Source organism: Neopsephotus bourkii, unplaced genomic scaffold, assembly GCF_033783945.1.
Source record: "Neopsephotus bourkii isolate Nb327-2 ecotype Australia unplaced genomic scaffold, CSIRO-AGI_Nbou_v1 NB_1016, whole genome shotgun sequence".
Lineage (NCBI taxonomy): Eukaryota > Metazoa > Chordata > Aves > Psittaciformes > Psittacidae > Neopsephotus > Neopsephotus bourkii.
In genome coordinates, this window is record NW_026901505.1 from 1,660,710 (window position 1) to 1,684,551 (window position 23,842).

Below are 23,842 nucleotides of genomic sequence, written 5' to 3' on the forward strand. Positions count from 1 at the left end.
CAAAAGAAGCCACAAGGAAATTTCAGGCTGGTAGCCAAATCAATGTTGGAGAAGCCATACTGCTGGATTCCTTCTTACAGCAGGGTAGCCTGCAACTGCCCAATTGGTTTTGCTCATGTATGTCCAAAAAGATTTCCTCCTTTTATTTCAAATTCCGAGTTTATTACTTCCATAAATTAATTTCTAGTCAAATACCACACCTGACAGTTACTGAGCAAAAGACCAAGAGCCATTCAGAAATAAAGCAAAGGAAGTAAGATAAAAAATGGCCACTTCATATCCTCCACACGAAATATGGATAGTGAGCTTTCCAGATGTCATGTGACAAGTTGCTTTTGAAAGGTAAGTACAGAAAAGCACACAGCAATATACCATTGTTAAAACTGAAATTGTTTACTTTTCTTCTGATCCCTTCTCTTTGTAGTCTATTGATAGTATGTTCTAAGAGGGAACCCTGATGTGTGCAAAGAATACCAGTTTTATGATTTATTAATGCCCTAGCAAGGACACCACACTCTCTTTTTCTGAGAAATACTACCACTATATTTTGTTTCTGTGCCAAATGGCTTGAATTTTGTAATATATGCACATCTGTGTGTGTGCATGTGTATTTTTTATACACACATACATAAAAATGCATGTGTAACTGCTATCTGAAGATACTCCTATAAAAAAATATTAATCAAATCTCAGTGCAAATCTGAAATTTGTTTTCCAAAAGGGAATTACTGAGCACTCTCTCTACAGCAATTTCAGATTCTGTTAAGTATTGATTTGATCTCCTGATAGTAAAATTCAATGCACCTGTTGAACTGTAATGTGCAGTTCTTTCTGCAGGCAAAGCAGGGCAGGTTTTCTTCCTTACTGAAGAAAATTAATGGCCGGATGTAACATACAAGTTTCTTGAGGAGGTTCAACTAAAATTGACTTTTTAAATGGTTTTAAATAAGTCACCTTCATTTTGCAATTCCTGACATCAGCTCAAAGAAAAAGCACTGTGTCAAGGCAGATCTAAGCAGTTTTACATATCTCTCCTCTTTGGCACTTCAGCATTCAGAGTAACTGTAGCAGCCTCCAGTTCCTTGCTTCCAGCAGTTCCAGTTCCTTCCAGTGCACTGGTGCAAGGAAGATCACTGAATTGCTGAGACAAGGAAAAGCTTAGGAAATTTTAGCCAAATCCCCTGCTTTGCCAGCAGCTAAGCTAGGGGCAGTAATGGAAGACAGCCAAGAGCAGTTAACTACTGACAGAGCTGCATTATTCCCCAAGGCCAGGATATGAAGTCCAGAAAGCAGATACTGAACCCAAACATGATTCCATACAGACAAGAATGAGAGTATTACCACTAATAATTAGAAGTGTTGAAGAGCTTTAGAATAGCAATTGCATAGAATAAATTAATGTTAAAATAACTTAGTACCTGCACCTTTCTGGAGAGTCTTCTCTATCTTTCCTTTGGAACTTGCGGATGGTATCATCGATCGTGCTTCCAATTTTGTCGCTTAGCTCACCTAACTTATCACTGAATGGAAAAGCTGTTTTTTTATCCCATTCTTCATCCCATTTTGACTTGGGCTCAGGATCATATCTTTCACCTGTGTAAGGCATTAAGATAAGACATATTAAAGATAACAGGAAAAAAATGCCTGTGGTCTTTCTGGAACCACTCTCCAACCCCCCTGACCTACATGCATAAACCTTACAAGTTTTCAAAGCAAACTGAAAGCTCCCACAGTGCTGAATCAACACTATTATAGCAAGGCACAGCATGTAATGCCAATCATTAAGTGGCAGGAATGCAGATTCAAAGACTTTTGTTTATGACAACGATACAATCTTAATGCACTGCACAGCACAGCACATCAAGATACTGCTGGACTCTGCTGGAGAAGCACAAGAGGCACAGTCAACCCTGGCTGCATAAGCAGCTTATCAGAAACGGGATGTGCCAGTTCTGTAACAGGCACTTAATACATGATATCCCATTCTTGGCCAAGCTATGTGCTCAGAAGTAAATCAATGGGTTTTTTTATATGTTGACATGCATGAACACATAGAAGTGCAGTACCAAAATATGGAAAGATGTAAGTGTGCTACACATAAATTTCTGTTCTTTCTCCTCCACACTCTGTGAGTGAAAAAACCTTCTAAACACATAAAAAGGCAATAAAGCAACTCACTATTTCAGCAGCCACTGAGTACCCTGAGCATCGTCACTAAACACTGTTACCAAGAAATCAAAAATCTTTGCCCCCTCTAAATGAAGTATTCAAGACATCCATACTGGTATCTTAGCTTAGCGACCAAGTTCTACTTGTAAGTATATTTGCTTATTAATCTCATTAATAAAGCTTAAAAGACTTCACCTGCGTTTATTTATACACACTCAGACAACTTAAGTTCAATTTAAAAGAAAAAAACCAACACTTTAACAAAGACTTAACTACCAGAAACAAAGCACACATTACTAACTTGTATTGTGATCTTATATCAGAAAATACAGGCATATAGAACAACCCAATATATATTTACTTAAGCTGAATAATAAGCTGAATAAGAAAAGAAGAATGGTGAAAAATTCATTATTTCAAGTTACATACAAATTATATTGTAATCTTGATGTTCATTCAATTAAGCCACTTTTACTTAAAGTAAATGACAGATTCCAGCACTACAAGGTGCAAAATTTGAGCTATATCTGTCCAATACTATCACATAAAGGAGGATGTATTTTCTCACTGCAGATGTAACTGCAAGCCTCCAATGGTATTTGTTTAGATCCATAAAGGATAGGCAAACTTTAACAAAGTAGAGAACCTGTTGCAAATCAGTGAGAGTCAGCGATATCTTTATAGCTGAAAAAGAAGACATTGCTAAGAAACATACTGCTGTTAAATGTTGCGGGAGAATAAAGTGTCCTTATTTCAGTTCATGCCAGGCTTTCAAGCGTTTTAACATAAAATCCAGTATAAGTTTTCCTTGTGCAACAGGAGTCTTGAAGTAAATTTAAAAACACCCCAAGAACCCGGTATTTTCAGGGTGAAAAGAGCTAAGGAAAACCCTGAAAATACAAGCATTTTAGATTTAAACAACTAGAATCTTCTAGATGACAAGTCTGACCTGGGAAAAGTTTGTTTTGTGCTGCTACAGAGATTATTTTTTTTAACCTTACTCACTGAAGAGATAATTAAAAATCCTTTACCATTAAAACTAAATACAAGACAAAGGAGATATTCCTTTCAATTAAAAAACTTGAATGGTAACTAAAGAGCATATGGACAAAGAGTTCTACCCAGCATACAGGGAGAGACCATGACTGTACAAAGCTAGTCAAAAGATAAGCTCAGTGAAAGAACAGAAGGACACGTACTTAAAGTACAAATGCAGTGACTCACAAGTATTTCTTAGAAAAGAATCACCAGAATTCCAAGCAGGTAGCAAAAGCCTAAAAGAATATAATAAAACTAGACATATCCTGTCATGGAGATAGAGGTTTTCAACAACTGCATATGAGGAAAAGGGAGAACAGAGGAACAAAAGAAGGAACCTGTCAAAACCAGAAGAGAGCAAATCTAAATTTAAGGCTCACAGTGAAGAGTAAAAAACATACATAGCACCAGAGACAGACAGGTGAGGTTTAAATCCTGCAGTTACTACTCAGATCTTGTATCAGCCCCTTCTCTCAAAGAAGTCACTGACTAGCAAACCAGAGCCATGTGCCATTGTGACTCTCTGACCCATCCCTTAACAAGTGGCCAAGGATTTACTCAAGGCAAAGAAAATACAGCTAAACCTCTCAAGACTGACAGCTGGATCATGGGCGACATATGCTGGGATACATCAGGCATAAAAACCAGTTCAAGCTCAGATCCCTGCTATACATTATGGCAGGGACTGGGGAGCAAGAAGGAAGCTGAACACTTAACATAGTGCTGGTTGTGTGCCTTTATCTAGCCAAGGCTTTCAGGGAAAACTGTGTCCTCTCCAACCAAAGTTAAGCTGATGTCATTACATCCTCCAAGGCCAAGATCCTACAAACACACTATACCAAAGATCCAAATAGTCTAACAGAACTCAATGCACACACGAACCACACCGGTCACCTCAGCAAAACTGGTGAATTTGTTTCCAAAGCAAGGGGACATCAGGCTACCTGACAACAGCATTTGGATAGTGGCTTGGTTTTTACTTTTCACTTTGTGCATAAATGTTTTTAAATAAAGGAACTTAGATTTTAAACACACAAACTGGGACACTAAGAGCTGTATTGGTAAATTCCTGAAATACAAACTCCATCACTTACAAAGTACTTAGTGCATCCATTTGAAGTCAGATCTGACAGACATCAGAATCCATACAGTTGATACCCAGATACCTTTCAAGTGTCCCAACAGTATTACTTGTGAAACCAAAAAAGTTTAAGGGCATATAAAATTTATATATTTTCACCCAAACACTATTACTGCCCTAAAAGGCCTAACACAAATTAAAAAAGGTTCTAAAGGAGGTTGGCAGGAAAGTGTAGGTGAAGCAATTCTTATGCTGTAGTGGGTGGAAAGTATCATTACTTTTTAAGACTGACTAAGAAACCCTTACTTACGAGGGCACTTATTTATCTATTTTTGCTACAGCAGCATTCATTCCACAAGGAGACTCTGCCTATAAATAAAAAAGAGACAGCTAAGATTTGGCTAAGCCAATGCATTAATGTCATTTGTATAAGTTTATAGTTAGTTTCTAATGTAAAAAGAAAAAAACTAACTTACAAATTTAAATGAATTACTGTAAAAATCTTTATGTGGGGGAAAATGTGCAAGAATTCTTTTGTAACAGCAACACTGACAGTTAAAGAAATATAAAGAAAAAGCACCTAGAGGAGCGGAGTTAAAAGATGGTCAATCCTTGACCAAGAAAGCCTAGTACTCACTGTATCTGAACCCTCCAACACTGTCCGAAGAAACCCCAATGTATTTGTCTTTGTTCTTCTTTGCTTTCTTTCTCTCTTCCCGAAGTCGATCATCATCTTGAGCAAACTCAACCATTTCCTTTACCTTCTGGCGTATGTTTATACCCTGGTCTTTGCCGTTTTCATCTGTATAGGTAAAGCAGGAGAGAGAAGATGGATGGGGGGGGGGAGGGGGGGGAAGAAAAAATTAATCAGAGGCAGTAATACTGAACATCATACTGAACAATCTGAATTACAGACACAACAGTCAGAGGAACACCTTATGCCTACTGAGGTCTACTCATTTCTTTAAAAGGAACTGACCAAATATTTTGTTTCAGCACAAACGTTCATCCTTAGATAAATGAATTTTCCTGAACAGTGTATTTAGAAACATCTCACTGCTGATGAAACATTTAAAAGACTAACAAGAGATTGAAACAGAAATTATATTCTTCAATGGAACAATTCTAACCCTTCCAAATACAACATCTCCTCCTCAGTCTTTTTAGGACAGTTTTGTGAGTTTAACTGCACAAACTCAGTCTTATTGCACAACTGAATTCTCAAAACCCAGCTTTCAGTTGGGATGCACTACAAGCTAAACGTGCTCCTTTCCCAGCCTTTTTCACATTCAAAACACACACTGGCCTTGCTGCCTTTGCACTGTAAATATTATTTGGTGGGAGTTAAAAAAAAACCAAGCTTCAAACAGATGTGTGTGTTTTGGAGCTCTAACCTTTTCTTCCCATATGATTAAAGCTATTCCTTTACGGACACCACAGGGGACCAGTCTCTAGTGCATATTTTAATATAAACCCGAACACTCATGTTGTGTTGGTTCTGTTGTTATTAGCCAGTCTTTTCTGCAAGTTCTTGTCTTCACTAATTAATACTCTAGGGTCCCACGTCTTGGATTCTGCACTCTTCACACAACTGGCAACAGTCACATTCTAATTAGACTGGGGAAGCTTCTAAGCTGGTTCAGGTGACTGACAACTCCAACTACTGTTTTAATTTGCTTATAAGATTTTTCTATTGCTCACCTACAAAGTGGTAATTTTCCAGGGATCGCAAATCATAAATGTGTTCTCTGGCACTTGTAACAACACGCTCTGATCCATTCCTTATGAGGTAAGCTAGGAGCAGCAAAGACTATAAAAATACAAAGCACCTTATGATTGCATGAACAAAAGCTCTATCTTTTTTAAAGGAAAAGAAAAAAAAAAGCTGCAATAGAAAAGCAAACCTACCCCCTCCCCAAATTAGTAAGTAATAAGACTTTCCCCTTTTAAATAAATGCTCATTATATGGGTTCACACAGAAAAAACACGCTTCCCCCACATGCACCTTTTGCTCTTTAGGATATCAAAACTGTACTTGTCAAACTCTAATTTGTGGTGACTAAATCACAAGTAGTTACCTTCATCAGCTACTGCTGATTTTAAAATACAGCAGTAGCAATGTAAGAGAAAAAGTTAACCCTGGTAATGGAAGCACTTTATTTTGCCTCTTTTGTACACAGTTTTCCAATGGTTTTCACCAAAAAGTAACTCCTACAGAAATTTAAGAAGCCTTCTGCAGGATACAATGGATATACAAAACTGCATTTCAGGACAATTTTAAGCAAGCAACAAAATAAATGAAGTTTAAGTAGTACTTTAATTATAATTTTATGTTGAGGATTTCTATCTAGAAAAAAGAATACATGCTCTTTCTTCAAAGTATCTCCTTTATCAGCTAAAACTATTATTATATTTCAACCTATCCAAGCCTGATAAGCAATTCCAAGCAGTCTTTATAACATTAAGTAGCTATGTGTGGTAGCATTAAATATTAATTTATATTGTACTTCAGGGAAAACAATTACTATGAATACAAAACATCAAGCACCTGTGAAAAGCACAAGCCATGCCTTAGGATTAATTCTGTCTTGTTACAATCCTGGCATCAAGGAAAACAAAAATATAGGCTAGTCCAATACACCACATCTAAAATATGAGGTTATATTTGCATAATTCAGTGAACACTGAACACCACTTTAAGTGCAGCATGAGATGATCTTAAGCAAAAAGTTTCTCTACGATGTTAATTAAGCAAAGACAGGAAAAATGCAAATGATTCACTTCTTTTTCCAGAACACAAGTAGGACATAAAAACCTCCTATAAGATCTGCAAGAAAATCTGGTCCATTCAAAGCTAAGCTACTATTTTCAGAGAATTATGAATTCAAACAGAATTAAGACTAGTTTCCATTTTATTTCAGGTATTCTTGAGTTCCTTCCAAAATATTTTCCCTACAGCACAATAACGTCTCATGGAGCACCGTTAACAACTCCTTTGGGTGGATTCAAAATGTGAATGCTACTCCAACACTTGAATATCAGCAAAATGTAATTGCTTTATTATGTTCATTAGGTAGCATCTTAAGACACACTTCTAAACCCAGAAATTTTGTTTCTTTTATATACAGCATTAGAAAGACATCTTTTGACTTCAGTAACAGTTAGGAAAAGAAATTACAGGTTGCTAGTGGAGTGGTACAGCAGTATCTAAACAAGACACTACATCAGCACATTATACAAGCAACAAGAATTATGTCCTTTATAGACCAACACAAAGTCTTGAATATTTCCAGCTCATATACATACACACCTTATAAACTCTCCTCCAGTTCTTTTTATTGTCTTTCAGCATCCGAGTCCAAAGCATGTTCATAAGTTCTGGAAACTGCTCATACATAAACGTTGCCCTAAAGAATTAAACAAAAGGAGTAAAGAAATTTTAGTCGCTGTGGTTCGGCACCCTGGCTTGTTGAGACTCAGGGCTGACAGTAGATGGCAGGCTTGATCTAAGCCCATTCACGATGACATTACAAGGGAAAAAGCTATCCCTCTTTCTTACTCATACAGAACTACTTTACATGCCAGCACTACAAAAGAAATAAGTAATTCTAAAAATCTGAGGCAGTAAAAGAACCTTCACTAATTTATAACGAAGGTAATGTTTAACATAATTCTCTAATAACCACTGCAACTAGTCAAGCACACAACTTCCAAGCTAATTTTTAACAGAAAAAAAGTTCAAGGAAGAATGTTTTCCTCTATTTTGAAAAGTCACAAGAAAGCAGTTTGAAAATAAGCATTGCAAAACAGGCAGATATATTGAAAGAATTATGAAGTTCCATAAATAAAAATCAAGACCTTAAAAAAGACTTTGACTTCATTTTTGTTTGACAGTTTTAAATATATTATACGATTATGCATTAAGAAAGTAAGACTTGATTTACAGCAACTTTTCAGCATTATCAGGCAGCATACCACAGAGTTGATTTAGCAGCAAATATCACATTCCTGTATAAAATGCACCTTTCTTTTCTTCATCACTGAACCAAATTATCACTTACTTGGCAATCTCTCCCATGAGTTGCCCTGAAGGTCCCCATGGATCATCATTGGTTGCTTCTCGAACCTTAGACTCTATTTCTGAATAATTCATAACCACATTGGTGCTGCAAAGGGAAAAAAAATTCACACATGAAGATTAGCATCAAAACTGAGAAACACATGAAAACTTAATAATGACACTACTGCCTATCTCACTTAATGAGATACCTCTACAGGGTGGAAAAGAAAACATCTTTAGTGTAGAAGTTACCCTGAGGACACTATATAACACATTTAAGTTGTCTTTAAGAAGGTTTTACTATTCTATTAGTCTTCAAGAATACAGATGAGAAACTAGGGATTACATTACAGCTGGATTCGGTCCAGTAAAAATGGCTTCTGGTCAAATTAAAAGCCAGACCAAACCACGAGAGTCAAAGCAGATAGCATCCCCAAATATTTGCTTACAGGTTTGTATGGTGTAGAGTTATTTGCAAGAGGCTTTATAACTCAATCAGAAGCAGATTTTTTTGTTAACGATGAGTGCTACAAGAGAAACTCAAGAATATCAGTACCAGACTGAAGTAAGGGAGATGAGATTCACTACAAAGCCTGTTTCCTAGCCTGAATTTATTTAATTAAGGGAAAACGGCAAAAGAAGAAAAGCTGCAGTGCACTCTGCTTCACCATTAAAGAAATGCAAATACTATATGGAGCTCAGATGGTCTCCATGAGAGCTCACAGAAAAACATCACTTGCAAAAAGGAAGCAATTTTTCCATATTGGTTATATTAAAATAGTATGTGATTATGTTTTCCAAAAAATCTCTCAAACTGGTAACCTTTAACTACAAGCTCCTTCGTGGCCCTAAAAACACCCAGATATATTTGATAGCAATTATTTTCCTTATATTTTAATGTGAGTGAGCAGGCCAAAACATCTATAGAGAGAATGCTTGAAAAACAGCTCTACAGTTATGGAGCACTATAGTATTCAATAGGAATGAAAGCATTACTAATACTGAAAGGAAATATAGTAAAAGAATCTAGTAGTCTAGTCAAGGCCTCAGCTTTCCCTATATACTTTGTAGTATATTTAAAATAATATGATTACACCTACTGTAACAAAAGTTTGAAAGTTCACTTAACTGTTTAAAGCATATCATACAAGTTAAAAGAATCCTGTAAGAAAACTGTTCTTAACACAAAATATCCCATAAAGTCAAACAGATTATATTGCAAGAACAACCTAGTTATCTTATAACGCAATGTGGAGAAGGCATTTGCTGCTTAAAAAGCTCCTCTGATCCTGAAGGTCTAGAAGAGGGGGAAAAAAATAAAGATTCTTAGTAAGTCATCCCTCTGTTCATGTAGGAGTTGGCACAACACAGCATTCAAGCAATACCCATTCAATTTTATTTGGCATAAGGATAGCAAAGATCTTGTCACTGAGAGCTATAAACAGCAGAATCAAGAATAAGATCCCCTTAAGTCTGAAAAGGAACACAGAAGGTAACTGTTAAAAAAGAATAAAATTCCTGGACTTAATCTTGAATTCTCAGCATCAGAATCCTGTCGTCAGATTCCGATGTATGATTTTATTCAACTTGGTGTCTAAAAGGTGTAAGCTACATGACTGAATAAATAATCAGCAAGCTAACAGAACCTATCTATGTAAAAAAAGCCATGTAGGAACACAGCAGTAGTTATCAACAACAGCAATTAACATTTCATAAATTCATTTCTGCTAAATGCACCTCAAGCTTCTGCTCCTGACATTTTCTTCGCCATACAAACATAAACTAATACCATCTTTATTTCCCATAAGCATAGAACGTAAAAAAAAACCCACAACTCCAAAGCTACAGGCTTCAGGGCTTTGCAGCTTAAAGCACACTAGTTCCCTTGTCCCATTGAGGAAAGGCAGGGAGTTGCATGGAAAGGTTCTGTTTGTTTTTCTAACCCCTCCTGAAGCGCTTGTTTGAGAGTCTTGATGGAGAGTTGGGAGGGGAAAGCATAAAATGAAACACTTCCTTAATTTCTTAGAGGAAAGAATTTAAGAATGGAAATATGCTTGGAAAGATGCAAACTTATCCTATAAAAAATAATAATCCAGCATTATGGAAGAGCTCAAAGTGCATGGCTGAAGCAGCATCAGGGTCGAAAGGGGGAAACGGAAGGAAAACAAGGGAAATGGAAGGAAAACAAGGGAAATTAAGTAACGCCAAAAGAAAGGAGCACAGAAGCATGCTCTGTGTCTAAAACACTCCTGCAGTAAAGTTATTGTCCTTAACAACTAGGAGAAAGCTCTTTTGTAAGTGCCAAGATGAGCTCTAATGGCACAAAGCGTTCCAAAACAAAGTATCTTTAAGCCACATTTAATTCAGCAACAAATGTAAACTTCAAGGAAAGAAAAAAACAACCAACTGTTGTATAGCTTGGCTTTATTCCAGGTCACTTAAAAATAACCATTTCTAAGAAGGTGGAAATACAGTTTTATTCTTCCTTTCCCATGTTTTCTATGGCCCTCATTCCATGCCCTACCCATGATTCCTGTGACCTCTGCAACAAGAAAATAATTTACGTCCAGATGTGAAGGGAAAAAGTGACTACTTTGATTGCCAAGACTTCCTGGGATTGATATAAATTTAATATCCGAGGACACTTTCAGACACCAGGGGGGGCTCTCTGATTAGTTTATACTGGGCAGCTTCCAGGGAATCGTTCTGGATCACATGGACACAGTCCACTCAGCAAAGAAACGGACATACAGCAGTCAAGGCTGTCAGAAAGTATCTTTGAGACAGTGTTTCAAACACCCTGCTATCTGCGAGATCACATTTGGATCTACCCCAAATCATTATGTGAAACCCTGTGCAAATGGCATCTTGTGACAAGCACATTTACAGAAGCTTTTGACGTGGCCAGGCATTAAACACAAGAAGGGTATTTTGAAAGTTTCATCCAAAACAAAGACATGGCACAGAAATGGGTTGACATTAATATTACAAACTGTTGCATTCTTTGCCTTTTGTGTCTTACATTTGTTTTAAGTCTGCTTACTCAAGACTAATGTCAACAGACGAGTTTTACTCTTTATTGTACGTATTTCAGTATTGTTTCTTTAAAACAAACCCAAAACTGTTCAGAAGAGCCAAGAGAGGGCACTGTCACATCTCTCAGACAGCAGCACGGTGACACTGAGCAAATGTTCGCTTTGAATTTCCTGCAAGAGAACACTCAGCTTTAAATGTTTGCATCTACAATTCACAGCAATGCTGAACAGGTAGCTCAGGTCTGAGACCAAATTCCTCCACATGAATAAATGGACATTGCTAGTGAAATAGTGGGTAATAGCTCTGATCATCTCTGACTGCAGCAGGTAATAAGACACACTTCCTCTTAAAAATTGTTAAACTCAACAGATGCACCACGGATGAAATACCACAAAAATACTCTGTCCACAATTTTTCCTGCATTTTTCAAAGAATTCAACCAATTGCAAATAGCTTCAAATGTTGTTCTGAAGTTACCTTTCGAGATTTGTAAATATGAGATAAAGCTGTCATCTGGATCATGGGGCTGTATCTTACAGTGTGCTAAAAAACCCTAAACCAAAACCTGAAACAACCCCAGAAAATAAGCAAGAGGGGGAGAGGAGAGGGATGGGCAGGGTGAAAGGAAGTATTGCACATATGTCAGTGTATAGTTCGAGGTAAAAATGCATGTTTAGTTGGAGTTAGGGACAGCAAACAAACAAGAAGTTCTGTTCCTACAGATACAGAACTTAGGGAATCAGAGAAACTGCCAAAAGTTTGACCAAGCATCTGCCACTTCAACCTTTACAGCTACAACAGTCTGAAAACCACTTTAGTTTCCAGGCATAAGAGAATAAAAATCCTACAGGTCTGAGATTATCCTCTGAGCACTGTTCTTTAAAACAGGGAAATTAAACACAGCTTGTGGGTAGCCTGCAAAAACATAAAGCCTTATAGACTGAAGGAACACTTCACAGATGACATACAGAAAAGGCACAATTAAAGAGGGTTCTGTCTTCCACCTCTCTTACAAGCAGATATTGAAAGCAACCCACAACATGAACACAAATACAACACTGGTGAGTGATGAATATATACGCAGAAAACTTCCATTTTCATTATTTATTTCTACATGCTCCAGTATAAAGCTCTGACATATATTTTGGCTACTCTGCTCAGGCTTCTGACCTTACATAGTAATACACGACTTGAGCTACTAATATTCAGAAGGACATTAGTGAGGATGAGGTGCACTCTGCTCTCGGTAATGTATCAGCGCTTCTTCAGTGGTGTTTTCCATAAAATAGCTGGAAAATTCATTCCAAAAAAGAAAGCTTTTCTCTTTAAGACTAAGAAAAAAAGAAATTATTAAAAAAAATAAATAAATCACTTTTCTGCCAGGAAAGCAAGCCCATTGTAATTCCACCCAGCATTTTATTAAAAAATTAAATAATCACAACATCATGAATTGAAATGTTTGTTTCGGAGTGAAGATTTCTCATTGTTCAGGACCACAGGGATCTCTACAGATTCATCTGCTGTAACCAAAGTCAGCTCAATTATCTGTTAGGAAATTATCATCACTTACAAAATATTACACAACTATAACTATGCAGCTTCTAGTAATAGCTTCCAATTGGTAAAATTACAAGTAGCTTTGTTGTGTCTGAACTAATTATCCCACATCAATCACTGCTGGTTCTACACTGGAAAAAACCCACCACTAAATCTATATTGTATCCCTTGAACCAGGAACACTCTGGAAACATGGATGTGGGAACATGAGGCTCTGATCACAGTCAGCAACAGAAATGGAAGTAGACTGGTTTTTCAGCTAATGTCTCCTCTACAGATTTGCCTCTAAACTCTAATGTTAAGCCTCAAACAACATTTCATGATAATGATTTACATACACCACCAGCAATCCTGCCAAAGAAAAAGGTGCAACAATTTTTGTCTTTATTCACTTGATTCAACACTTTGATTAGAACCCTGGATGCAGCACATAGGACTAGTAAGAGCAAAGTGTTCAGTGTCCATGGTATTCTCAAAAGAATCATAGAATCATAGAATAGTTAGGGTTGGAAAGGACCTTAAGATCATCAAGTTCCAACCCCCCTGCCATGGGCAGGGACACCTCGCTCTAAACCATATCACCCAAGGCCTCGTCCAACCTGGCCTTGAACACTGCCAGGGATGGAGCATTCACAACCTCCCTGGGCAACCCATTCCAGTGCCTCACTACCCTAACAGGAAAGAATTTCCTCCTTATATCTCATCTAAACTTCCCCTGTTTCAGTTTTAGCCCATTACCCCTTGTCCTACCAATACAGTCCCTAATGAAGAGTCCATCCCCAGCATCCCTATATGCCCCCTTCAGATATTGGAAGGCTGCTATGAGGTCTCCACGCAGCCTTCTCTTCTCCAGGCTGAACAGTCCCAACTTTCTCAGCCGATCTTCATATGGGAGGTGCTCCAGTCCTCTGATCATTCTTGTGGCCCTCCTCTAGACTTGTTCCAACAGATCCATGTCCTTTTTATGTTGAGGACACCAGAACTGCACACAATACGCCAAATGAGGTCTCACGAGAGCAGAATAAAGGGGCAGGATCACCTCCTTCAACCTGCTGGTCACACTCGTTTTGCTGCAGCCCAGGATACGGTTGGCTTTCCGGGCTGCAAGCGCACACTGCTGGCTCATGTTCATTTTCTCATCAACCAGCACCCCCAAGTCCTTCTCCGCAGGGCTGCTCTGAATCTCTTCTCTGCCCAGCCACACAATTCGGTATTTCCACTTCATGCTCCCCTGTATCTCCTGTATCTTCCAGACTTTTTCCCCGTGGTCAGTGGTGTTCTGTACCCTCAGCACCTTGACAATACAGTCAAAGTGCATGAGATCATAACTCATAAAGGAAGCTTACAGTTCGCTGGTAGATTCTGGGAACAATGTTCTTTTGGAGGAAGTATTCCTAAGATAAGCATTCATTAGGAAAGGAGTAAAGAGCTGTATCTCAGTTTCAGCTCTTCAAATGACATGCAAATTTAGCATTTCACATTAATGCTCAAATAACAGCAGTCTTAAACATACAGAAACCTTTAAATACCACATGCATAGGAAACCTGACATAGTGAAAATAAGAACCATGAGAAAAGCAAGTACTTATACATTCAAGATAATGAAAGAATAAGAAATACCCATCCATCCAGAATAGAACTTACTTTAAAATATATTACAGAATTGGAAAGCCTAACAGATCTTAGTCAATGTTTCTGCACAAACTTGAAAGCCTTGAATATGCCCTGGGGCAAGAGTCAGACCACTCCATTAAAAGCACCATTAGGATTAGAGTTGCTATTGATGTGGGTGGTGTCACCGAGGACACAAGTACAATTCTAGACATTAGATCCACAGAAGATTTGTGAAATGCCATGTCTAATCTTGTGAAAACTAAAATAACCAGAAGTCACAGAGAGGGTGCATTACAACAGTTTCTTTATAGTAATGATAAAGGTATTGGGTTGGACAGGGTAAGCCTAATTAGAAACACTTCTCCAACCTCTGGGAAGCTGCCCACTGTGCTGAGGGACTGAGCAGCAGGAACAAGAAACCTGGTTACACAGTTAAAATTTTTTTTCAATGTATATTTCAAACCAATTACAATATCATGTATACATGGGACTCCTATGTGCATAATATTATGCCTTTAACTATTACTCCAAGGACATCACTGGATTATGCACCTTCTGTTTTCCTTTTTTTAATTTTACAACTGGGAACACTAAAATACTAAAAGCTGAGATAAGAAACTTCATACATTTTACCACCATTAACAGTTTCCAACAAGACACCATTCTGCAAATACCTGTTTAAAGACTAAGTACAGAAGGAAAAAAAACAAACTCAAGTGTTACATACACGTATGTCTCTCACATGCACAGTTTGAACACTGATACCATCCCAACAAACAGCAACACTAAAGAAATTATAATTTTAAAAGAAAAATATAAATAGTCTATTAGAGGGGGAGGGGTGTGGATGAACAGAGGACAACAGAAGCTCTGTTTCTGTACAGCACTATGCAGTACGGTACCGAAGTCTTGCAAGAAACAAGTACTTTAACCTTTTGTTATCTGACGTGACAGAACAGACACAACATAAAATTATCTTTTACATAACAGTGTTTAGCATTATACTTTCAATATGCAGTCTCAGACTAATACTTTAGTCTCCTTCTCGCTGTAATTTGTTAGCAGCTTCTTTATTTTTAGAAAGTCTTCACCACGTTTCCTATGACTTTCACACCGAATCAAAGCAAAGAGCACTGCATTTCGTCTGTGACAGAACAGATGTTACCGACTCAGAATAAAATCTTGTCACCTCGCTTGGTGACATAGCAAAGGAGATTGTTACAGCAACAGTCTCCAAAGTCTATGTGGACAAAACCCAATAAGAATACACTTGCACAGCTCCATGCTGTCGTAATTAGATTTTAAAATTAATAGATTGCATTGTCCAAACAGAATATACCATAAATGGCATCTAAAATATAAATAGATAAGAAAGCATTAAATTACAGCCTAAGGAAAGTTTGCTTTAACTCTGAAGAAGGAAGAATGTAAATCAGGTTAATTTATTCATCTTGCATATTTCCATTTAAACATCACTACAATTTTTACACAAAGGCACACAGCACTGCTGTTATCTTTCTCATATGGTGGTTTATTATCAGCATGGTGGTAACTTCAACGTAAACCTCTGAACAAAGGCAGCAGTAACTTACATCTGGGCGCTGAGCTAATGGTTTGCTCCTACAGTTAAAGTGCTGGCTTTGTCTTCCAGCAGCTTATTTTCTCCTGCCAGTTAGGCTGTCTGCTCCCTTTCAGCCGAGAAGCTAGCAGTCTCCCACTATAACACCAGACAGGGACCCACTAGCTATCGTTCATCTGGTCCATGGTGCATGTTTCAGGAATAATACAACACACAGGAATAAAACACAACAGCAGTGATTTTTTTTTCGTATTTCCCCCAAATCAGCACAGGGGCTGTCAATTTAAGGCAAAAAATGAAAACAAGCCAAAGTATAATGTAGCTTTGCTTTTAGATGTTTGAGATTGCATCTATATTTGCTTTTTTAAAAGAAATGGACAAATACACTACAAAATAAGATGAGCAAAATGAACATTCAACACCTGGAGAAGAGATAAGGCAGACTTCAGGAATATTTTCACAATATGGTTACCTAAAAGACCCCAACCCATAGACACACATGCATCTAAGATGAAGCCTTTGGAGGGGAAGGACCCATCTTATCCCCACCACTCAACTTCTATGAGTCATGCATCTAAACTATTTTTAGTCGCTAGATTAAAAGGTTCCTGTAAAGCAGGACTGAAAATAGACAGAAAGCTTTCTGAGAATGCTAAAAAATTACTTTAATATTAAATGATCCATTTTTAAACTGTCTGCAGAACTTAGCTTCAATTACTGAGAGTACATGGTAAATAAAAAAGCTACACAAGTTGTCTGAGCACAGGCTATGCCTCCCCCACTTCCAGGTGTGGGAATCTTGGCATCTATTAAATTGTTAATTAGTTTCCAGAAAAAATTTTGCCAATTAAAAAAATCATTTAATACTTATCCATCTGGGCATGAAACACTTTCAACAGAGCATTTGAATTGGTGAGCTAAAAAAGAAACTGTCCCGATCCGCCACAGCACCACCTCCCAAACCACACAGGGCCAGCACACCACCTAAAAAGGGGCATCATATTAACTTCACTTATTTAGCCTTGCTTCCTTCAGGCTCTGAGGGATTAAAGCTGATCACTGGTCCAAACTTATGTTTTAAGAAACTGAAAGGATTTAAGACAAAGTCAAACTGAAACATGTATCAGCACCAGATTTCACTGCCCTGTGACAGTGTCACTACCTTAGAAAGCTCACCATTCAGACTGTCTCACAGAGAGGACAGAAAAGACATAATTTATCCCCCTGTTATCCCAAACAATATAAAGGACATTCAGGAATGCATATAACTAATGTTACTAGCAGATATTCAGAGAAAAATATACTAACTGCCTTCAAACTAAAGATGGCCTCACCAGGGTGAGTGTGCTGAGGCACTGGCACAGGTTGCCCAGAGAAGCTGTGGCTGCCCCATCCCCGGCAGTGTTCAAGGCCAGGTTGGACAGGGCTTGGAACAAGCTGGACTAGCGGAAGGTAGGGTTGTAACTGGATGAGCTTTAAGCTCCCTTATAACCCAAAACATTCTGTGATACTATGGTACTGCTCTTGCCCTCAGCAAACTCATATATTCAATCTCAGCCAGCATCTCTCTCCTTGCTTAGTGAAGACAAACTAACTAAAAAACACATAACAAACTTAATGCATTTTCATTTTGTTCCTGTCAGTAATGTCACTTTTGTTATAAAACACAAAGCTTAGATTTAAAGCCTTGCAAATGAAACATATGGATACCAAATATGAAGCCAGCAGTTCACATTCAGGGAAGAAACAGATGGGTACCCATCTGCCAAAATGCCTAGTGAAATACCTCAGGTTACAGAGGTAACAGCGCAACATTAGCTGATACTTGACCGTTTGAAGTTACTTATTTTTAAGCCACTCCTCAGAAGCATTACAAATATGACACCAGCCAATTTAGTACAGGAATACTGGGTATTATTACAGACCTTCTATGCAAGTTGCAATTATGCTCTTTCTGACCAACGATACTATCTTCATTATGGTACAGTAGGATCTAAAAATACAATTTCAGCTTTTCAAGTAACAGCTTCATAATTTATGTGGCAGATGTGCAAGGCAAACTGCACAGAAAGAGATAAGCCAAGAAAAACATCCTGATGGCCACAAATGAATTAGAACTTGTGGGAGGAAGGAACTATAAAGCTATTTCCTGTGCCTTACAACTTCTAATCACAAAAGACTACCAAGTAAACAAGATAACCCAAAGTCCACCACACACACACACTTTCAGAAAGAACAGTGACTTTAAGAATTAAATTGAAACCTGTTACAGAATTCGGGAGATCTGTCACTTACAGAAACCACTCACTCCACATTACTGAAGTCTCCCCTTTTAAAGTTTACCCCCCTCTCTCAGAAGTTACCCACTTGCAGCTTGCTATATTCTTTATGTTCTTGTAATTGCTATGCTACATCTGAAGTAGTTTTTACAGATGTTGGGAATATGAGGTAACTAATTACATGGCAGTTTTAAAGTATATTTGTGTAAGGAACCAACACTTATCCCCCTGAGCAGATTTAAGGCTGATTTTATCTCTTCTACTACAGATTCCCTGCAGTATGTGTTAATACTTTCATATTTTTATATAAAACAATCCCTTGTGATTTAAACCAACAGATCCATGGCTGCTTAAATATATTAATTTGTCAACAATTGTAGAGCAGCAAGATGTGCTGGTAAATAATTTCTCAAACTCACTGAGGATTTTACCACATTACTACTATCGATTGTGGTTTTGTATCATTGCTGTATGAAGCATTTCTTCATCTACAGCCCAGACCCGTTTGTTTGTTTCCCCATTCTTTATGGATGTTTTGGTTCCAAACACCCACCTTAACATTCTTCAGCTAGCATCCTCTAATCTTCAACAATTATACTATCTTTACTTCAAATACACGTTTCCGTAGTTCCACTTTAAAGCCTTAGTAAGTGTTGTCATTTTGCTTACTATACTTCATTCAAAAAGACTTCTTTTAAAGGTGACTTGCCAGAATAAGTGTTGTACTCCAGCAAGTAGAATGAATCAAAATCCTTTTAATTCACACTGTAAGAACACCATGATAGTATTTTCACTGTTTTGCAGTATTAGGTTTTTAGGTCACATTTTTATTTCAAGTTTTAGTTAGAATTAGAGTGAAATTAAACCTAAACCATTCTTGTGATCAATCTGGTTAATCTTAAACATAAAAACCGATTTCACAAACAAGTAGGGGAAAAGCTGCCTTTCAGGAAACATTTGACACTTTGGTGGGATATTTACATGCTACATACAACAGCAACTCTGGTTTTGATTCAGACAAAAAGGCGACACTACTACTGCCCTTTGCAACTTCTCACTCTCCTTACACTCATGTGAGCCTACATCTGGCATATCACACTGAAGCCACTGCTTCATAGGTCCTACGCCTGTGGATTTAATTGCTTTCAAAGTTCAATAAGCTGTGTTTAAACAATAGCAGCCATACAGTCAAAAAAGTTGAGGAATTACAAAACTTGGATGGCCTTTTGTAACTGGAACTGAAGAGATTTCCATGTGTATGCTGCAAGCACATGATTATTTTTGCTCAGTCCTCAACCTTTGCTTCCCTGCTCCTTACACTTCAGATTTTTTATTCTGTAACAATCAGAATGCAGCAGTTTTAAAACTATTTTCTAGACTTAACTACACGTCTGTACAGAATGCAGTCAGATTGTGCTTCCTCCTTCAAGACTCAGCAACAACCACTACGTACTTTCTGTCAAGTGCTGCATCTTAATTTTTCCATACTTGTGATCTAATCAGGTAACATGACTGATATTGAAAACAAATGTTTAATCAAGTAAAAAAGAATTAGAGAAATCTAATTAAAACAACGGTTTCTGTAGAGTGCTTTTTATATGAATAAAATACCAGCATGAATAAGTGAATCCCAATAAACACTGCTAGACAATTATAATGTAAAACTAAAATTTAAACACATCCATTTTGGGATCGAGAGACTGAAACACTCTTCACCATAGCTTACACCCTCCAAATCAACTGTTTCTTTGTACTTTGTTGCACTCATTAAACTTCAAAAGTAAATTTCCCTGAAAATGAAAAGCTCATTTCAGGTGGTCATAATGGGTTGCATAAGCTGCCTTCTGAATTAGCTACTAGCGGTACTCACCTCTTTCTATACACACCCTGCTAAGATACCACACTCAAGCCCATAGCTGAAGTATTTTAAGTGTGTACTGAAACCTTTCACATATAAGGAGACTCCACAAGTACTCCCAGTCAGGCAGGTTTCAGGACTGGGGCACAGCATTTGAATGTTGAGAAAGAAGTATTTACAGGAGCAGTGAGGTCTTACCCTTCTTTCAAGAAATAAAATGGGTAAGTTTTCAGAGAAGCAAACTGTAGTTTTGAATCTGTGCGACTTCAACCCACTGGTGTACCTCACATTTCCTGTATTTGACCGTAAAAAAGAAATTGAGAATGACCTTGGATGAAGGAGGAAGATAGGGGTGGAGGGGATAAACTGAAAACCAATCTCAGAGTAAAATGAATCCTCTAACATCAGCTATGACACTCCAAATCCTCCAGAAGGTCAAACAATGATCTCTGTACTTAAAACAACCTGGTTCCAAAACAAAACTTTAGTTTTCAGAGTGTCAAGAGACATGTCATTAGTTCTTCAATGCTATCCCCAAAAGATACCACTCCTTTGACAAGCCCCCTCACTCTAAAGCTTCTGACATTCTGCACTCTTTGCAACTGTACACTCACCAAAACACATCATATTAGTGTTTTCTGACACCATGAAGAGCATGTAACAGTTGTAAGCTTACAATAATGCACCAAGTGGTCACAGAAAACTCCTGATGCTATACATGTTTGAAGTATATCAGCTGGATAGTTACAGATAGCAGATTTTACTCCAAAAAGCAGCAGCACTGCCTGATAGTTACTACAGCTATGAATTGTGCAGACCTATTCTGTGCTACTAATGACACTGAAATCTACGTAATCCAAACTTTCCTTACTCAGAGAATTGTTTTGAATATTTGTCAACTGACGAAGTATTTAGTGTGGACAGAAGAATGCACAGACAATAATATGGAGTTTAATACTGCCAAAAACCAAACACCCCTAACATTAATGGATCACGTTTAATGATCCTTGCAGTTTCAGCTATCCCTTCACTGCAAGCTGAGTACCATGAAAACACTGCCCTAATTCCAAATTTATTACAAATTAAGCATTACTCTAAACACTAGCTGTTCCACCAGGCAAGGCTGATTAAAGTTTAAACAATGCAAGCGCTGAAGCTTTTAACACACAAATTGATCATTCTCTGCTACTATATAATCACTTTGGCACTGTGACATGCCATGAACCCCTGCACTTTGCAGTATCAATCCTCTGCCATCATTCTGAGAGGAATGAACCTGAGTACAGATAGCTCCTCTAAGTTAACAGTAAGCACCAGTTACAAGCTCTTCTCTCATCAGAGCCACAGGCAAGGTACAGGTAATATTACCAGATCTGAAAGTGCTGCCTCTGTTCTCTCCAGCCCTCCAAGGGCTTCAGTTCCTGCCAGCTCTTCTCCTTGCCCCTTCAGGCTCAATGCAACCAGAGGCAGACACCAGCACCTCAGCTGCACATAAACCACACAAGTCAAATGCACACACACACACACACACACCCCTTTTACAACACAAATCGCACTCTATCCTTGGCATCCAGGCTTGCTTTGAGGGGCTTGCCATTTCCTTTTATTTTCAACTAGAGCTATAACTCTATAGCTTCACATTTCATCTGTGATACAGCAAAGGATTAAACTTGCATGACTTAAGAAAGCCTGAGATGTGTACCTCTCTCATCGTCAACAGAATCCAGAAATACAGTCCATGTAGCAGGTGAAGCAACTAAACAAGAAAACCCTCAACTGCTATTTTAATATAGCCTTGTGTCTTGGAAAATATCTGAAGACCGAGGCAGAAGCTGCACTGCACTTTTCAGAGTAGGAGAAAGGAAAAGGAAGGAACAGTTTACATAAACATCAAATTGCAGGCTCATAACCAGTTATTTTCCTTCATTTATCCAAGTGTCTTCCAGTGGAATTGCTCTGCAGGAGGTATTCAGTAGGAGAGAAAGATACTTGAGACTACTATCCTCACCTTTGTTTTTCTGAAACAAACTGCATTATCATTTACTGATCTTATTCTACGAACACTGGAATTAATTCTATAGCTGCTGCTGCTTGCGAACAAACCCCACATAACCTCAACAGCATATTTCAGGCATCTTATTTACTGAAAATAATTAAAGTTAAATCAAAAAATGAATAATGCTGTCACCACAAAGAGGTTGATAGGCTTCTCTTCTCAAAATTGGTTCCTTACAGTCTGCTTGCCTACTACATGAAGCAGAAAGCAAGGACTATTCCACTGTTCTATGCAGTGCTGTAACACCTGCTACACCCAATAGCTCTAATGCATCGGCAGTGTTTCCTTTCATATACAATACTGAAATCCAATCCAGAAAAGATCATTACATCTGTCAAACAATTTAAGGAAGACACTTAAGACTACATGGAGTATGTCTGGATGCAAGACCCTCATTTCTTGAGTCCACTACACACAGCCTTAAGAGGAATACAATCAAAGCCCTTTCAACTTGTGTTTTAGTGTCTTAGCATATCTCATTTTTCCTGGGAAGGAAGCTTCCTTCAAAAACTAAGCCTTTCCTTTCACCTCACCTTGCTAACAAGAAATTCAGCTTCTTATAAATTAAAGTGCGATTTAGACTTCACAGTCTCTCAGCAAGTACTTTGCACTTGAGCATAAGTAGGGATGTGCAAGGGGAAACCTGTTTGCTCAGTATCATAATCTCGCATGGTGTCAAAAGGTGCCTGCTATGTTGTATAAAAAACAAGTACAGGCAAGCACGCAGTGATAAGTTAGCAGAATAAGCTATGAGCATCCAAAATTTTACAGCTGGGGGCAAAGAATTCAGGGGGATTTCCAGCTATGCCTTCACCTTTTGCCAGTGCTCCTTCAGTGCCTAGTGGCCCTAAAAGCGTTCCCTGGCTTCTTGCTTCCAATTTGTTTTGCACTAGCTTGTAAGCCTTTCACAAGCTGTTTTTTAAACTGCCTCATCTGTCTTGTTGTTTTTACATAAGAATAACCAGCAACTCTAAACTTAGTATTTTCTTCAAACAGACCTTTCAGCTTTTTGAAACACATGGGGTTGCTTTGAATTATTTCCTTAACCCTCCTCTTCACCAGCAAAGTCTCTTTTTCATCACTATCTTTGAGAAACAGAGTTTTGTTAGGAGCCACCAATATAGCACTGGCATTATCTCCATATCACTGCAAGGATTCCATTCTTCAGCATGCCCTTGGAAGTCTGGAGGTTTTAAATAAATTCCTAATTTTTATGTTCAAGAGCAACCTTTATGAAAAAATGCACCCAAAAAAGTTTTTTATTTATGCTCTTGTTGCTCACAACATGATTTTTAACCCAAGTGCTTTATTCACTATTACAGAATGGCTCTGAAAGTGATGTCCTGAACCAGAATCACTGTACAGCTCAGGACCAAGTCAAGGCTTGCGACTTCTGTCTTCTCTGCTAGCTCTTTGGTGAGCCAACCACCAATAACCTAAATGTGTACTGTGAACAGTGGAAGATGCTGATGCAATGTATATCTAACCTACAAAGGATACATGAAGTCACCCACT

At 38.0% G+C, this 23,842-nt stretch overlaps 1 protein-coding gene across 3 annotated transcripts in view; it reads right to left on the minus strand.

Annotated features, from left to right (window-relative positions):
• CLINT1 (clathrin interactor 1) overlaps nucleotides 1-23,842 on the minus strand; it is a 51,773-nt gene that overhangs the window by 15,833 nt on the left and 12,098 nt on the right. For 2 of the 3 annotated variants that reach the window (XM_061360162.1, XM_061360163.1), the window contains exons 1-5: nucleotides 8,350-8,474; nucleotides 7,599-7,695; nucleotides 5,990-6,098; nucleotides 4,926-5,090; nucleotides 1,419-1,593 (exon numbers count right to left, since the gene is read on the minus strand). In XM_061360162.1, the coding sequence (XP_061216146.1) occupies nucleotides 1,419-1,593; nucleotides 4,926-5,090; nucleotides 5,990-6,098; nucleotides 7,599-7,695; nucleotides 8,350-8,441 (638 nt within the window). In that variant the 5' untranslated portion in view covers nucleotides 8,442-8,474. Of the gene's footprint in view, nucleotides 1-1,418; nucleotides 1,594-4,925; nucleotides 5,091-5,989; nucleotides 6,099-7,598; nucleotides 7,696-8,349; nucleotides 8,475-23,842 lie in introns of those variants that run through there. The other variant, XM_061360161.1, reaches the window with a different exon arrangement.